At 39.1% G+C, this 18,379-nt stretch overlaps 4 protein-coding genes across 5 annotated transcripts; 3 read left to right on the top strand and 1 right to left on the bottom strand.

Moving 5' to 3' along the window:
* Window positions 1–247: 247 nt before the first annotated feature.
* Window positions 248–9,170, top strand: LOC115721832 (sec14 cytosolic factor). 2 transcript variants are annotated; one of them, XM_030650913.2, is made up of 6 exons: window positions 248–660; window positions 740–995; window positions 6,942–6,978; window positions 7,266–7,383; window positions 7,926–8,036; window positions 8,822–9,170. In XM_030650913.2, exons 1-6 carry the CDS (start codon window positions 589–591, stop codon window positions 8,957–8,959), a joined length of 732 nt encoding a protein of 243 aa, XP_030506773.2. In that variant the 5' UTR covers window positions 248–588; the 3' UTR covers window positions 8,960–9,170. The 2 variants fall into 2 exon arrangements, with proteins under 2 accessions (XP_030506773.2, XP_030506774.2); XM_030650914.2 differs by having other exon boundaries at window positions 259–660; window positions 743–995.
* Window positions 9,171–10,661: 1,491 nt separating this feature from the next.
* On the top strand, window positions 10,662–12,702 carry LOC133031529 (uncharacterized). Its single transcript, XM_061105050.1, has 3 exons — window positions 10,662–11,006; window positions 11,445–12,291; window positions 12,471–12,702. Exons 1-3 carry the CDS (start codon window positions 11,003–11,005, stop codon window positions 12,700–12,702), a joined length of 1,083 nt encoding a protein of 360 aa, XP_060961033.1. The 5' UTR covers window positions 10,662–11,002.
* A 593-nt stretch (window positions 12,703–13,295) lies between these two features.
* LOC133031528 (uncharacterized) lies at window positions 13,296–13,961 on the top strand. The gene has a single exon (XM_061105049.1). It carries the CDS (start codon window positions 13,296–13,298, stop codon window positions 13,959–13,961), a length of 666 nt encoding a protein of 221 aa, XP_060961032.1.
* Window positions 13,962–14,348: 387 nt separating this feature from the next.
* On the bottom strand, window positions 14,349–17,316 carry LOC133031060 (uncharacterized). Its single transcript, XM_061104303.1, has 4 exons — window positions 16,892–17,316; window positions 15,518–16,480; window positions 14,700–15,214; window positions 14,349–14,595 (listed from the first exon to the last, which is right to left on the bottom strand). Exons 1-4 carry the CDS (start codon window positions 17,261–17,263, stop codon window positions 14,454–14,456), a joined length of 1,992 nt encoding a protein of 663 aa, XP_060960286.1. The 5' UTR covers window positions 17,264–17,316; the 3' UTR covers window positions 14,349–14,453.
* Between the last annotated feature and the right edge of the window lie 1,063 nt (window positions 17,317–18,379).

The following is an 18,379-nucleotide window of genomic DNA, read 5'->3' as shown; positions in this document are numbered from 1 at the left end:
CTTTTATTAATCAATTAATCAAATTTACCCTTAATTTTATGTTTATTTGAAACATACCTCTTTTTATATGTATTGTACCCAAAATACCCTGACATAAGAGAGTTATATGAAGAGTATCTTAAAATGACAGGGGCGAAATTGGTACAATGTTTAAAAAAAGAGGTAAAAATGCTAGACTTTAAAAAAGAAGGTAAAAATAAAAGAGGACAATATAAAAATGGTATAGAGTGTAATTTTTTTTTTTTTTTTCTTCTTCTTCTTTATAATCTTCTCTTCTCCGAAATAGTGGCGTCTATAACTCTTACTCTGTTACAATTCCCACTTCTCATTAAATTCTACACTTAAAAACACACATTTCAATCTCATCAACTAAATTACTCAACTTTCTCATAAACTCTCTCTGTCTCTTTTTGACTTTTATTTAGCTTGTTCTGTCAACTGAAGCTTTCACTCTCTTTCCACTAGGGACTTGTCTATACTTGTACTCTCTATTTCATTGGGTCTTATTTGACTAATCAAAACTTGCCCATTTGAAAAAACAGCTTCTTTAACAACCCCTTTTGAGAAAAAGCTCTGAACTTTGCTCTAATGGAGGAAACCCAAGAAATTGTACTGACCCAGATGAGGAAATCGGTTGAGAAGCTTGGTTCTTCTACTGAGGTAATTAAAAATCAAACCTTTTTCATAACCCCACTACTCATATTGTCTGATTACTAAGAAAGTTATATTTTTTGGGCAGAAGCATGGTGATTCAACACTGATGAGATTCTTAATAGCAAGGTCAATGGACCCAGATAAAGCTGCAAATATGTTTGTTCAGTGGCAAAAATGGAGGGCTTCTCTTGTTCCAAATGGTTTCATTTCTGACTCTGAAGTATCAGATGAGTTAGCAGCCAAAAAGATTTATTTGCAGAGCTTATCAAATAAGGGATTTCCAGTGATGATTGTTAAAGGGAGCAAGCATTTTCCTTCAAAAGACCAACTTCAATTCAAAAGTAATTCTCCTTTTTTATTCATTATTACTTTTATTGCTAAAAACATCTCTACAAACCATTTTCCTAAGTTGATCAGGATAATCCTTTGAGGGTTTGTTTCAAATCAACAATGCATTTTTTTAGGAGCATTACAATTCATTAGCGGTTTAAAATGTGTGGGACCTGATATTGAAATGCATCAACAGCGGTATGTCTCTTGTAGTATTAGACACCTTAGCATTTCTAATCAGTAGGACCATTCTTGAATGTACCAACATGAGAAGAGGAAATTTAGGTGTCAGACTTTATTACTGTGACTGACACCTAACCATATGGACCCCATTATATTGTTTCTTAATAATGTATTATTAAGACAGCTTAATTGGCTTAATTCAGTAGCTTTTCACTAATACTGGTTTAGTAGCAGAACCTTCTAATTGCTGTTATTCTATTTTGTCGTGTACTATTCTGTTATTGCATTTTATCTTGATTTCCTCTGCTTTATTTTGTACCCTGCCATCTGGCAGTATGCCGTTGTAATCTTTAGCCTATAAATACAATCATTGGCCTCAGTCTCTTCTGAGCTGAGTTTTATTCATTTTACTGTTAGTAAGAATTCTCACTTGGTATCAGAGCAAGGTTTGCTCTCATCATGTCGACAGGAGGAAATCAGACCCCTGGTGCAGTAGGCGGTCGTCGTACTGGTACTGAGCAACAGAGCCAGAACTCCGGTAATACCAGCTCCCCGCAGATCACAAGTGGAGTCTCTCAATCGAGCTTTCATTTTGGATCTGGAGGTTTTAGCAGTTCACCGTTTGGTAACACCCTTACTCACCCCTTTTCGATTAAACTTGATAGAAATAATTACACCCTTTGGAGAAATCTTGTTACCACTGTTATTAGGGGTCACAGACTTGAAAGTTTTGTCAATGGCACAAGGGTGTGTCCTCCAGAGTTTGTTTCTGTCATTGGAGAACCTGGAGAAAACACACCTGGTTTTGGAGTTCAACCAAATCCAGATTATGAACAATGGGTCATGTGTGATCAGCTCCTTATGGGATGGCTGTATGGGTCTATGACTGAAGGCATTGCAACCGAAGTTATGGGGTGTGTTTCAGCCAGATCTCTGTGGGTTGCACTTGAAAATTTGTATGGTGCTCACTCTCGAGCAAAGATGGACGATACTCGAACAAAAATTCAGACTACGCGGAAAGGAGGCACTACCATGACTGAGTATCTTCGACAAAAACGAGCTTGGGCTGACAGTCTCGCCTTAGCCGGTGATCCTTACCCCGAAGCTCATTTAATTTCTAATGTTCTTAGTGGTCTTGATGCAGAGTATCTCACTATTGTTTGCCAACTTGAGGCTCAAGCCAAAATTAGTCTCACTTGGCAGGAGATGCAGGAGACTCTACTGAGTTTCGATAGCAAATTAGAGAGGCTACATCTCTTGACAGCAAGCAGCAAAAATTCTGCTGCAACTGGTGCAGGCCCTTCTGCAGCCCTTGCAAACAAACAGTCGAACCATCAAAATTCTGGAGGCAGGGGCTACTCTAATTACAACCAAAACAACTCTGGAAGAGGAAGTGGAAGAGGATCCAACTACCACAACAACCGTGGAGGAGGAAACTCAAGTCGGGGTGGCCGAGGCAGAGGTGGTAGAAACACCAAACCAACATGTCAAGTGTGCGGACGTTATGGACATTCAGCTGCCCATTGCTACAACAGATATGACGAAACCTATATGGGCTTTACTCCAGGCAACAATAACTCCTCTCAAAACACAAAAGATCCTAGTGCTTTTGTTGCTACACCAGAAGTCGTTGATCACGAAGGATGGTATGCGGACTCGGGTGCTAGTAATCACCTCACTTCGGATCATGAGAACATAAGCAACAAAGCTACGTACAATGGTAAGGATAAACTAACTGTTGGTGATGGTAATCAATTGAATATCACACACATTGGCTCGGGAAATCTACATTCCCACTGTGGTCACAATTTGCAATTAAGTGATGTTTTACTTGTGCCAAAAATTGCAAAAAATCTGATTAGTATTTCCAAACTAACTGCTGATAACAAAGTGTTTGTTGAGTTTTTCTCTGATGTGTGTTTTGTGAAGGACATGGCAACAAAGACAGTGGTGCTTCGGGGGAAGCTTAAGGACGGTTTATACCAGTTGGAAGGCTCTACTGTCAAGACTACCGAGCCATCTGCCACCTCAGTTTCTTCACCATTTCCTGAATCTGCCTTCAGCCCGTTTACTGGTTTAGTAGAGTCCAATGGTCAGTCTGTTACTCCTGCTGGTCAGGAACTTGTGTCTAAGAAGGATGTGTGGCATAGGAAATTAGGCCACCCTTCATCCAAGGTTTTAAATCAAGTATTGAGTCTCTCCAATGTAAAAGTTTCTACTAATGAGAATCCTAGTTTTTGTGAGGCTTGCCAATTTGGTAAGTCTCATGCTTTACCTTTTAAATCATCTTCAAATAGAGCTACTAATGTCCTTGATTTAATCCATACTGACCTTTGGGGGCCTGCCCCTGTGATGTCCAACACCAATCTAAGATATTATATCCATTTTGTAGATGATTTCAGTCGCTATACTTGGATATACCCTCTTAAAGCCAAATCTGATGCTTTGACTGCCTTTACACAGTTCAAAGCCTTGGTTGAAAACCAATTTGAAAGGAAAATCAAGGAGTTGCACACGGATTGGGGTGGAGAATACCAATCTTTTAGCACTTTAGTTGCTGAAAATGGGATTCTCTTCAACCATTCATGCCCTCACACATCTGAGCAAAATGGTCGTGCTGAACGAAAGCATCGACACATTGTTGAAATGGGATTAACACTCCTTGCTCAAGCTAACATGCCTCTGAAATTTTGGTGCGATGCTTTTCAAACTTCTGTGTACTTGATCAATAGGTTGCCTACTCCTGTTCTCAAGGGCAAGTCACCCTATGAGACTCTTTTTCTAAAAAAACCAGATTATACCTTCCTAAAAGTTTTTGGTTCAGCCTGTTACCCGTGCCTAAGGTCATATCAAAGTCATAAGTTTCAATTTCATTCAACCAAATGTGTCAATCTAGGCTATAGTGAATCTCATAAAGGTTATAAATGTCTAAGCTCAAATGGAAGGTTGTATATCTCTCGACATGTTGTTTTTAATGAGAATGAATTCCCTTTTAAAAAGGGTTTTCTCAACAATTATCACAAGGAACCCGAGGTCACTGTCCAAACTCCACACAATTGGTTCTATCTCCCTATGCAGTCACCTAACACTCACAGTACTGGTGTGTTTACTGAGTCTACAGACACAAGAGTCTCACCCAGCCACTCTCAATCAAGCACAACTCAGCCTACTCAAGTCTCCACTGGTATAAACCATCAAGAAGTTTCTTCTGCAGAGCCACAATCTACTTTGCCATGTACTTCTCAATCTCCACAACATCAGGTAGATCTCACTAACAACCTCTTTGTTGAGTTAGATTGTGGCACACCATCTGTCCCAGCTCAGGAACTCCATTCAATCCAAACCGAGTCTGCAACAATAAATTCTGCTTCTCAATCATCACCTGAACAGCAGCCAACAACAGAACAGCAACCTGGCCATCCTATGATTACTCGTTCGAAAGTAGGCACTTTCAAACCCAAAATGTACTCTGCTCAGACAAAATGGCCAGGAAACACAGCAGAACCAAGGACACTTGCTGAAGCTCTTGCACACACAGGCTGGAATAAAGCCATGTCAGATGAAAATGTGGCTTTAAAGAAAAACAAAACTTGGGTCCTTGTACCAAGACAAAAAGGGATGAATGTTGTTGGCAACAAATGGGTTTACAAGGAAAAATATAATGCTGATGGAACCTTTCAGCGCTTTAAAGCTCGCCTTGTGGCAAAGGGATTTCATCAAAGACCTGGCTTAGACTTTGGTGAAACTTTTAGTCCCGTTATTAAGGCTTCCACCATTCGAATTGTCCTCACTCTTGCTGTCACAAAAGGTTGGGAAGTCCGTCAACTTGACATTAATAATGCCTTTTTGAATGGAAAACTTGAGGAGGATGTGTATATGTGTCAACCACCTGGTTTTGAGGACAAGGATAGACCCGATTATGTGTGCAAATTGGAAAAATCACTCTATGGTTTGAAGCAGGCCCCTCGGGCCTGGTATGATTCTCTGAAGAAGAACTTAATCAGGTGGAATTTTGTTAATTCACGGGCTGACACCTCTCTTTTCCTACTCAAGACTCCCAAGTTTGTTCTCATGGTCCTTATCTATGTCGACGACATAGTGGTTACAGGTAACAACACTCAAGAGCTTCATAAGTTTATTGCCACATTAAATTCAACCTTTGCCTTGAAAGATTTGGGACCCCTTAATTTCTTTCTTGGTATTGAAGTCTTTCGAGATGCCACGGGGATGTATCTTTCCCAAGGGAAGTATGTTATGGAGCTTCTCTCTCGTCTTGATATGGTCAACATTAAGCCGTGCACAACACCCATGACTGGGGGGAAGCCCTTGTCTTTGCAAGATGGAGAGGAATTGGCTGACCATACTCACTATCGGAGTGTTATAGGGGCACTTCAGTACCTCACTCACACACGACCGGACATCGCTTTCGCCGTGAACAAACTTAGTCAATTTCTCAAATGTCCTACAACAACTCATTGGAGTGCTGCCAAAAGAATCCTGCGGTATCTAAAGGGCACCATTCACCATGGAATCCATATAAAATACAGTGATCATTTGTCAGTCACGGGGTATTGTGATGCTGATTGGGCGTGTTGTCCCGACGATAGGAAGTCCATAGCTGGGTACTGTGTGTACTTTGGTGAATCTCTTGTTGCTTGGTCTTCAAAGAAACAGGCAGTGGTTGCACGCTCAAGTACTGAGTCCGAATATCGAGCATTGGCTCAAGTTGCTGCTGAAATTGTTTGGATTGAGTCTTTGCTGGAAGAAATGCAGTTCAAGTTGCCTTCTACACCAGTTATTTGGTGCGACAATATGAGTGCCAAAGCGTTGGCTTCTAATCCTGTATTTCATGCTCGTACAAAACACATTGAACTTGATGTTCATTTTGTTCGAGACCGTGTGCTTCAGAAGAAAGTTGATGTTCGATACATTCCCTCACAAGAACAGATTGCTGATTGCTTCACAAAGGGCCTTACACACTCAAAATTTCAAGCCTTCATTGACAAACTTGGTGTAATCAACTCCCCCCTGCGTTTGAGGGGCGGTATTAAGACAGCTTAATTGGCTTAATTCAGTAGCTTTTCACTAATACTGGTTTAGTAGCAGAACCTTCTAATTGCTGTTATTCTATTTTGTCGTGTACTATTCTGTTATTGCATTTTATCTTGATTTCCTCTGCTTTATTTTGTACCCTGCCATCTGGCAGTATGCCGTTGTAATCTTTAGCCTATAAATACAATCATTGGCCTCAGTCTCTTCTGAGCTGAGTTTTATTCATTTTACTGTTAGTAAGAATTCTCACTTGTATTGGATGACCTTTCACATTATTAGAAAGAATTTGGGTTGTTTTCATTTGGACTATTCTAACTTCTGTGAATAAATTATTGAAAGGCAGTTAAATATGAGTGAAGTGAATCTTCATAGAGGTCAGTTCATTTGATCTCATTTGTCTTTTTATATCAGCAACTTTGCCCAAACCACATATAGTTTATATACAATTAATTCTTGCTGTATTCAGAGATCAGGAATAAGGTTCCAACAACAGCAGCATTTTCTTTTTCTTTCCATTTTAAGTAGAAAGGAAAAGCTAATTTGATTCTCTGGCAGTGGTCCTAAAGATGATCTTTATAGCACCGGCCACCACCGAAAAACATGAGCAGAACAGCAAGCATTCATTGTTGCTTTCTGTCTCGAATTAAATGTACTTGAATTGATAACAAACATCTCTTTTACATCATCGATTAACAACTAAATTTCCTTTGTTTCCCATGCAGAATTTGTGGTCCACATCCTTGACAAAACAATTGCCAGGTAGTACTTGGTTTTTTTTCAGTGATGGGGCTAATGACATTCTTAGCTTAAGGAGCTACTTTGCTAATTTTGTTTTCTGTCAAAACTTTTGAAATATGTATATAAATTATGGAAATTGTTAAGGGTCACAATTTTGCAAAATTGTGTTTTATAGTAGAAAGAGTTGCATAGGACAGAACATAGTAGTGAAAGAGAGTTTTTGGAGTATTTCGATCCCGTTACTAAAATAAGGCAAAAATAATTAAGAATTGGATTATTGTTTGATTTGGTTGTTCATTCTGCTTCAGTTCTTTTAAAGGAAGAGAGATCGGGAATGAAAAGTTGATCGGCGTTCTTGATCTGAAAAACATCTCATACAAGAACATAGATGCGCGTGCACTGATCACAGGTTTTCAGTTTCTACAGGTGAACTCTCTTATATTTTGAATGCAACAGAGTTGTATGTAGGCATTTGTTGGATAAGAACATGCATGGCACAAAACTGAAGAAACAAAACGGTTATTAGTTACTTATTTGTTAAACTACTTTGAACCCGAGAATTCTTCCACACACAGACCCAACAATTTGAGCTCGATTTCAAACTACTTTGAACCAGAGAATGCTTGCCTGGCTTTAATTCACACCCTCAGAATTTTCGGTCGTGTCACTCAAAGATTTTGTCACATAGTTGAAAAGCCTCATGAATTTTGTTGAAGCAATTGTAGGATTAACCAATATTGAGTGAATTTTCATGCCTTTCATATCTAAAACAATTTAATTTTGAACTAATTTATTCTTTTGTTGAAGATGGTTTCATCTTTCATGGTCGTTTTTTTTTCCTTTCTTTGCAATTGAATTCCTGATTATCAAGGTTTTGGTTCAGTTTAGATTAAAGTTCACCATTTCTATATTGTGGTTAACTATGATGCAAATAATTGTAACCATTTGTGTACCTACTTAACCTGCAGTCTTACTACCCCGAACGTCTGGCAAAGTGCTTCCTTTTAAACATGCCTTGGTTCTTTGTAAGCGTTTGGAGGCTGGTTTCGCGCTTCCTTGAGAAGGCAACTCTAGATAAGGTATACTTATTAACTACTACACTACTTCATGTGAATCTATGATAGGATAAAAACTCATGAAATGGTGCATTGCAAATACCTATGCATCAAATTTGCAATTCAATGAATTGAAGTACCATGCTTAAGAAGCCATATAATCGAGCTTGATCAATTCACTATCGAACATTGGACATTAGTCACTTTATGTTGCCAATTTCTCAGGAGAGCCCACATTATGAACAAGTGTCTGTTTACTCAGGGGCGAAGCTATGTTGAGCCTAGTTAGGGCGGTCACCTCACCTTAAAAGTTTAGGGCCTTTCTCAATTACTTGGAGCCTAAGTCTTAGTGAATTTTTGGGTTTCTATACAAATATATTTATGGTAAATTAACAATTAATGTAGTAAGTTGGTGTAGGGATAAAGGCTTCTTAGAGTATAAGAGTTCACAAGTTCAAATCTCAATAGTTTCACTTTTATTTTTAAAATGAAAAATTAAATATCATTATTGTGATTCAAACTGATAGAATATCATTACTAATACAAAGAATATATGGGCCATACACTCTAATTAACCAAACTATAAATATTTGTTATTTAAAATACACTTACTTTTTTACTTAAATAAAAGCTTAATGTGGCTTTTTATTTTTTTTTTATTTTGGGCCCTAGGCACGGATCTAGCCTGCCTATGCATAAGGTCGGCCCTACACTGATATTCTCATAGTTGCCTAACTTGATTTATGTGATCAACAAGTTGTTTAGACAAAACAAAGTTTCATAGTATTTGGTGGGATTTTGAAATGCAGATTGTGATTGTGACCAACAACGAGGAAAGAAGAGCTTTCGTAGAAGAAGTTGGAGAAGAAACCTTGCCAGAAGAGTATGGCGGACGAGCAAAACTAAGAGCGATCCAAGAGGTCGAATTGGCACCATTGGAGGATTAATGAATGTGAAAAATAGCCAAAGGTTTGGCCTTACTGCTATCAAATGGTTAGGTGTTAATGATAAAAATATTGCTGAGATAGCATAGCAGTTTGTTCCAAGCTATTTTCTTCCACAAGAGTTAATTATGATATGATTATGATTAATATAATCTATACAATGTTATGTAAATAAATGCCTTCCTATTCATATATTTTTGGCTAGTGTAAGTGACTCTTCTTCTTAGTTGAACAAACACTTAGTGTATGTTTGGTAGAGTGGATTTGAGGAGGGATGGAGAGGGAAGGAAGGAGAGTAGTGGAAGGATGAGTGTTATCCATTGTTTGGTAGAAGGGAGAGGAGAAGAGAAAGGAGAAGTGGAGGGGGAGACACCATCCTTTCTATTTCCCTTCTAATACCAAACAAATGAATATATAGTTCTTTTCACTTTTTCTTAATATACCAAATAACATAAAAGATTTTCAATAGAAATTTGAATAGTTTAGGGTGCTTGGGCCTTATTTTTTCTTTTTTTGTACGCGGTGATCAAAATCACACATGATTAAACAAAGTAGCAATCCACAATCGGCGGAGACACCTCCTCGAACCAGGATAGCTCATCGTCTAAACGAAGGGCATGCTTTGCCAAACTATGTGCTGTAGAATTCTTATATTGAGCCACATGGGACAAAGCTGCCCCCGAAAATTTAGACAATCAAGTTATGTCTTCTAAACAGCACCACATCACATTGAAAAAACACCTTCCCATTATTAATATTTGTCTCCAGAGCTAGCGAAACTGAAAAACAAAGCAACACCAAACCAAATACAGTTATATTAGAATGACAATCTTCAAAATAAAATAAATATACAAACTAAGAAATTAACACGCAACTCATATCACTAGTTCAACATTACTAAAAAAATAACAAAATTACTAAGAATAACTAGCTAAAGGTATTACCTTTTGGCTAGTAACAATATACTAACACCCAAATATAAATTGTTGAAAATCAAAATCAAAATATTTATATATAAAATTAAAGTTATGAGTAAATTCCTTGTTATTGTAGGCCCTCCACAAAATAACCTACAAAATAATAAAAAATAAACTCTATTACCACACACTATAATGAAAAAAGATAATGTGAAATAACAATGATAAATCAATCTATTTTAAATATAAGGACATAAAATTGAAATACTTATCTGTTTAAAGTGAAAAAGTCGTTGAAGTAGAAGTCATGAGCACAAAAAGAAATCATTCCTCTTGCAAATTGAGCATACCACAAAATTACCCTAAACAAATAGGGACAAGCTACAAAAGCCATAAAAAATGGTACAAAAGCCATAAAAGGCACGTAAGAAAAAAATAATGTAAATTCATATGAATTAAAGTAAAAAATATTAACTAAAATTTGTTAATTGATTTATAAATAAATTAAAAAATTAATTCATATAAAAATATACGTAAATAAATCAATTACAAATATAATTAATTGTGTACATGTTCTAAATAAATACCAAGAAATCATAAAAAAAATTCACCTTTCAAAACTATAAACTTGTAAAAACCAAATTTAGAAAATATTATATACATAAATTATTGTTAATATAATTAAAAATGCTAGTTGACTGTCAATAATATAAAGAATTTTCAAAAGAAATAATTAATAAAATATAAAAAGTAAGATTGACTTAAAATTATTTAAGATTTTAAAAGGGAAATTTGACATTTTATGCTTAAAAATGTGTAATGGTGTTAAATTATACCATCATCCTAAGAATTTGGTAACTATGCCAATCTTTTAATGGTAACCCCAAAATGCCCTCTCCTCAAACCCAAAAAAATCAGCCCCTCCTTTCTCTCTCTTTCCCTCTCGTTTGATCTCTCTCTCTTTCTTCTCTCACTCTCTCTCTTCTCGCACTCTCTCTCTTTCACTTTGTCTCTCTTTCTCATTGCTCTCTCCGTTGCCGCCGACTGCCGCCGCCTGCCACCTCCACGTCTTGGCCGACTGCCACCTTGAAGATTCTCACCCTCAAAGTCCACCACACTCAACAAAGCAATGGGTAAGTATTTTTCTTAGTAAATAGTGTTGTTTTTTGTTGTATTGTATGGATCTGAACGTTGTTAGTTGTAATATGTGACTTTTGTGTCCTTGAAATGGAGGTAGAGTTTGTGGCTAACAGTCTGTGTTTTTCTGGGTTTTTTTTTGTTTTGGCGATTTTATGCGACATCATGCGATGTGTTGTGCGATGCCATGAGAAATCTGAGGTTAGGGATGACATGATTAATTTTGGCGACTTTGTACGATTATTGTACGATTGTATATGCGATATTAATGTTTGGCGATTTGTGTGCGATTTATATTGCGTCGTTATGCGATTTTGTTGATTTCCAGATATTGTGCGACTTTATGCGATTTCTTTCCTTTGTTGTGCGATTATTGTGCGACATCATAGTATGGTATTTTTAAATGTAAGTTTGTTTGTTTTTCTTTGGGACAGATTCATCTGTATTTGTGCCTGTACTGTATGATGGCGTTTGGACTTTGGAGGGTTTCAACTGGGTATTTGATTCCTCAAAAAGTAAGACATTGATATTGGACATTGACTGTACACTGAAAAAGTTGCATGAAGTTTTGCATGAGGAGTTGGAGGTGGACCCCTTGGTGTTTGAATTGAAGTTAGAAGTTCTTTACATGTACATGAAAGGCACTAAGTTTCCACCTGAGGTTTTAGTGAAAGATAGTCAACTACGAGTGTTCTTGAGCATGAAGGCAAAAATGAGTGTGGACAACTTGTTGCCACTATTTGTGACTAAGGTGAAGAAGAATGTGAATTTGGAGCAGACTCCCCGAAATGTAACCCCTAGAAGTGTTGTTGGGACCTTTGTCCCAGAAACTGATCTGGGGGTTGGTTTGGACGAGCAAGTTGGCACTAATGTAGATGATGAGAGAGTGGGTATCGAGTTTCATCATTCAGATGAGTTCGATGCTCCCTTTTACAACAATGATCCTGTGGTTGATTTGGGTGTGGATGATGATGTGGCTGCTGATGTACCTCCCCTGAGGATGGAACTAACTCCAAGCAACCAAGTAGAGCGACAAAGAAGACCCCCCCGTAGTGAGAATCGCCAAACACCAAGAACTAGTAGCAGTCGGCCAGGTCCTTCTGATAGTGCTTTCGTATCTGAATTTGAAGTTTCTACTAAATTCAAACCTCTTGTGTGGACAAGGGAAGACATAGAGGAAAATAATGTGTATACAACATCTCTTAGTGGTACGCCTTCAGGAGAGATATATCTTGGCAAGTTGTACAAAAACAAGGAAGAATTGAAGAATGTAGTTGGTAGGTATGCCTTTGAAAAATAATTTTGAGTGGATGGTAAGTAAGTCCGGCAACGATGTGTTTTACGTTACTTGTAAGGATGAAAATTGTAAATGGAGATTAAGGGGGAAGAAGAAGGCACTTTGTGACATGTTTGAGGTTACCGCTGTTTCACAACGAACACACATGTAACTTGGATTCTAGACATTCCGATCAAGGCAAGCGGCCGTGGGTCATTGGTCACATTATTAAGAACAAGTACACATCCGATGGATCTAACTACAAGGCAAAAGACATACAGAGGGATATGTTTGATGAATATGGCATCAAGATGAGTTACGAGAAAGCTTGGAGATGTAGAGAGAAGGCGCTTATGTACAAGAGGGGTACTCCAGCGGGGAATCTTATACGAAATTATATGGTTACTTCTACATGATGGAACGTAATAATCCGAGCACTATTATCGACATTGTCGGCGAGGATAACCTGGTTCAAGTACTCGTTTCGGTCACTCGATGCTTGTAGGAAGGGATTTAAGTATTGTCGTCCCGTGATTAGTATCGACGGAACATTCTTGAAGACGAAGTATGGAGGAACACCGTTAGTTCTTTGTTGCGTACGATGCAAACAACCAATTGTTTCCGGTAGCCTTTGCAATTGTTGACAGTGAGAATCATGACTCTTGGAAGTATTTCTTGCGAAAGTTGAAGGAAGCCATTGGTCCGGTTGAAAATCTTATGTTCATATCGGATAGGCATCAAAGCATTGAACATGCTGTTGATGTTGTTTTCCCAGAAGCATGCCACGGTGCATGCTTCAAGCATATTACTATGAATGTCAATCACAAGTTTAAGATCGATGTATGCAACAAGCAAATATGGCTTGCGGCTTACGCATGGAACAAGACGGAATGTGATAGGCATTTTGAGGTGCCGAAACGTATGGACCCCTGCCATTGCTACATACGTCGAGCAAATAGGGTTTGAAAAGGGGGCTCGTCCTTATTGTCCAGGCGATCGGTACAACATAATGACAAGCAACGCCGCCGAAAGCTTCAACAAGGTGACAGAAGAATTCAGAAAATATCCAGTAACTATTTTGGTTGACTTCATCAGGTTCACACTTCAAAATTGGTTTGCTTCTCGTCTCGAAAAGGCTAGTAAGTGCGCTACTCCTTTGGCTACTACTTTTGAAAATGATTTAAAGGATCAACACAAAGATGGTATGTTCAGGAGTGTCCTTCGTAATGGTGCCCAATTGTTCAACGTTGGTACGAGTCCTCAAGGTGAGAGAGGTGGTGATGTGAACTTAGTGGAGAGAACATGCACTTGCGGACTTTTCCAAATGCTGAAAATCCCTTGTCCACATGCATGTGCCGCAGCAGTTAGTCAGAATGTGAGCGTGTACACACTTTGCTCTCCATATTACACTAAAGAAACGTGGAAGAAAACCTACGATGCCACAATTAATATTGTTGGCGAGGAGGATGAGTGGGTACTACCGGAACATATCAAGAACATAAGAATCGGGGTACCAGTGGAGAAAAAACCAGTAGGTCGGCCTAGGAAGAGCAATGCAGGTAGAAGACCGACGAAGCGTCGACCTTCTAGTGGTCAGGTGGTAGTGGAACCTCGTCATTGTTCGCTATGTCACGGTTCAGGGCACAACAGAGCTACATGCAAAGCTCGAGTTTGAACCATTTCTCCAATTTTTAAATGAATATGTGTTGTATTGCTGGTTGTTGGATATTGTGCTTTTTTCTCCTAGATTAATAATTTTTTGGTTTGTTTACCCATTTTAGGCGACATTATGCGATTACTGTGCGATTTGTAACTGACAGGATCCTGTTTTTGAGTTTGCTTTGGTTCTGTATTTTTGGCGACATTGTGCGATTATGGTGCGATTTTTCTGCGATGTGAACTAATCTAGATTTGTTAGTTTGTGTATTTTGGCGATATTATGCGCGATGAATGTGCGATTTTAATGCGATTCCTAGTGAAATAATTTATCAAGAAGTGATCTTCTCACAGGATTTATGAAAAATTTAAAAAAGAAATAAATTGATACAAGCAACAATTTAAATAGCTTTAAATTTACTTGTTATATATAAATTTGGTGAGATTATAATACAATTACAAAAGGGGAGTTTATGTGTACAAGATTAACATTGCAAAAACCTACAAAAAACTACCACGTTAAGTTCTGGTAAGATAGGTCCACACACCACCTATGTCTAAAGGTGAGCATGTTATCATCATGCACATGCTCCAACGACCGATCCAGCATCAAGTGCTCAATGTGCTCCATGGCATACATTCCACAATTGCCACTAAAAAAAAAACTAAATATTAGCAACAATTAAGTTAAGTAATTCATAATGGAGTGCAAAATTAAATAAATTACTCAAAATATACAAAAGAAAAAGAGATTCACCTGCTGTTCGTTTGTGGTACAACCTCCGAGGTAGCTCGTCTATAATGGAGGGGTAGGAGCTGACTGAGATCGCCCAACTCCACCGGATGTACATAATTATTGTATTGGAAATAACCGCTATCTCGAATTAGATTTGCAAAGAGCTCGCTGTAAGGCTTCAAATATGACTCCATGGCTGCCTCAACGGTGGCACCGATATCAGAATCATATACAATGATCTCCCAGTTCTCGATATCCACCTCAACTGCCACCCAGTGGCGCTCTTTGGGAAGGTGCAACACAAAGTATATGTACTCCTGCTTCTCCCAACATGGCAAGTATCTGTGCGGTATCCCCTGCACGTAACTCATGACGCTCTCATCCCATTTCATCTTGCTCCTGTCACCCTCACACATATTCCAAAACATGGAAAAGAACTGTGGAGCAGATGTGTCCAAAACTACACCTTTTCGGGTGTAGACTTCTGGGTACAGGGTCCGTCTTCTTCTCAATAAGTGCGCCATGGCATCAATTTGCTGTGTTCCAAATGAAAACAGTTAGAAAGAAGTCGCATAAAAGTCGCACAACGAATCGCAGGAAATCGCACAGCAAATTACCAAAATTGTTTCAAATAATCGCACAACAATCGCACAAAAATCGCACAGTAATCGCGAACCAACATAAATCAGTTTATAATCGCAAGCACATCGCACATAAATCGCATAAAGTCGCATAAACCAGATTACATATAGAGTAAGTATAAATCGCATGTAAGTCGCATATAAGTCGCACAAACAATAAAAAACACAATAAATTAATTCTGTTAAGAAATAACTTACAGCATCTTCGAGCCATTCGTTCAGCACCATCAACTTCACGAACCACGATCTAGTGGCTTCGCCAGTGTGAACATCCCTAGGACGGCCATTGTCCCTAGCATAAGTGATCCACTTCTGGAAAAATTTTAACAGCCGGGCGTCCGCCGGTTTCAGGGTGTCTACTACCACGGGCCCATGTCGTTGTTTCTTCTTCCCAGCAGTGTAGTCATTCAAGAAAACCGGCTTGCGCTTTCGCCTAAGCCTACAGAACTCCACTCCATCTGGTGGCCCCTGCAACTCTTCCACATCCTGAGATTCAGTATCACCCAGCGAAATGACAATGGCGTTTGCAGGAGTAGAAGGAACGTCACATGCGTCAGGTTGCCAATCTTCTGGGTAGACATCATCATCATCATCATATGTCGGCGGTGATGGATGTACCGTCTGTAATGGCTCTGCCGTGTCTGATGGTGTGGGGTCTGATTGCTGTGCCGGCCCTGATGGTTGTGTCGGCTCCGAAGGCTGCTTCTGTAACAAACTTATCACGGTCGCAATTTGATCCATGATAAGATTCTTCATCTCTTTCTGACTTCTCTTGAAGTCAGCCTTCATCTCAGTCTGCGCAGTCAGAATCGCAACTTGTTGCGCTTCTACCTTCTCCAACCTCTTAGCCAACAAGAGGTAGTTGGAGTCATTGGCTGGAGCAGAGCTTGGGGGCACAGTGGCAGGCGTTGGGGGCACGGTGGCAGATGTGGAGGCGTCTGGTGCTTCTTTGGGTGGGGATGGTGGAATAATTTTGGACTTTTTCACATAATCCGCCACCCGTTCGGCTTGGGTCTGGAATGCGGTCGAATCTTGCGCCCCGACTTGCGTTTCTTCGACCTCATCCAACCCCATTTCCACCGTGGGGACCTCACCCTCACAATTGCTCTTCCAATAGTCCACCTCCCAATTCCTAGGATACAGAATTTGAAGAACAACCATCTGGAAAAAAATATATATTAATTATCGCACAAAAATCGCACACACGTCGCATAAAATCGCAGAAAAGACCAGGTTTGTTTAAAACACAAAAAGCATATTAAACTCGCCCAAAAATCGCAACAAAGTCGCATAACATCGCAGAAAATAGCAGAATCCTATTCAGCATAGTGAAATCGCACAATAATCGCACGAAAATCGCATAAACTCGCAAAATAAAACAGTTGCAAATGAAATAGGTCTAACTCGCACAAAAATCGCATTGACATCGCATAAACTCGCTAAATGAAACAGAGGCAAATGAAAAACATGTTTAAATCGCACAAAAATCGCATTATAATCGCATAAAATCGTTGTAAAGCACAATTTAGCAAAAGAAATACCAAAACAACAAAGAAAGTCAGATTGGCATACCCTTTTCTCGAATAGGGTAGCGACATCAGGTTGCTTGACATCATGTTTCGTAACTGTGTTGGGGGTGCTCCAATTCAACATTCGAGGGAATCTAGTCCCTCTGCACTGCCCGTACTTCTTCCCCAAATCCTGCATCACCTCAAAGGCCCAGTATTGTAGCGCCGGTGCATATCCGTAGACATTGTACTTCGCCTCTGGTTGAGTAATTTTTTTCTCCTTCTTCCCTTTCTTCTTATCCTTAGTAGATTTATCAAGGTAGTTCTTCCTCAGGTCAGTCATACTTTTGGCTGTGGATGACAACAACTTCTGATATGAAAGAAGGCCCCACGGATATTCGAAGAACTTCTCCTCGTTTTCTACTAACTTCAGCATATCCGACCATATATAAACACCCTCAGCCCTAGATAGAAGCACTCCTTCAACAAATGCACACGGCCCGAAATTTTGTACACGTCGTCGGCCACATCGCACGCCTCAAAAGCTAGCCAAAGGGTTTTGAAAGTGACCCGTTTGGCATTATTGAGGTAGTCCCGCAATATCCGATCAGACTCACATAGTGTATTCAATTCTTCAGTCGAGGGGCCACCGCTCATCTTCAGTCCCGTAATAAATCCAAACTCAGATCTTCCAAATCTGGCCTCGGTTTTACCCACGTAAAACCACACTTCATCATTCTTTACCTCACTCACTTTCATTTTCCTCAACAAAGAGTTGATGCACAATCACCCCGAGAATTTCGGTTCATTCGCATTCCAAAAACTCCAAAAGGAGTTTCCTTCACCCTCTCGGTCAGGTTAAAGGCTTCAAACTTTGCTTTAATAGAAGCAAAGTACCCATTTCCTCGGTAAGTGATACGCCCAGGAAAATGCTCAGCCAAGGGGAGAATGAGTTCTGGAGCCATCTGCAAATACAAACAGGAAGATTATTAATCGCATAGAAATCGCATAACAGCCAATGAATGACATACAACATCGCACAAACTCGCACATAAATCGCACATTAATCGCACACCAGAAATAATCCTGGTTGGCAACATATTTGAATATAAATCGCACACCATCGCACAAGGAATCGCTAAAAATCGCACAAATATAAAAATTGCAAACACAATAGCTATAAAATCGCACAAAGTCGCACAAGAAATCGACAAAAATCGCACAAAAGACGTTTCCACATTAAATGGTAATTAATGTGACATTTATTATCCCGCCTAACCAACTACTTGATTATGTCGCTAACATGTCGCACATAAATCGCGACATGTCGCGAAAATTGCCCAGATTGCTTTTTGCATGACAAACATGTGTACAATTGTGTAATTCAATTTTTACATTTATTATCCCACCTTCCCAACTACTAGTTTTCTCTATAAAAGCCAATTGTCTATCTCATAAGTTACACATATTTTCTTAATTTTTTTCCTCTTAAGATAATTCTCTTAGCAATGTCTACTAGAAGGAACAAGGGCAAATATCCGATTCTTACTCC

The sequence above is a fragment of the Cannabis sativa genome, chromosome 9, assembly GCF_029168945.1.
Source record: "Cannabis sativa cultivar Pink pepper isolate KNU-18-1 chromosome 9, ASM2916894v1, whole genome shotgun sequence".
Taxonomy (NCBI): Eukaryota; Viridiplantae; Streptophyta; class Magnoliopsida; order Rosales; family Cannabaceae; genus Cannabis; species Cannabis sativa.
Note: the sequence above shows the minus strand (reverse complement) of the source record. Positions and strands in the feature narration are given on the sequence as shown.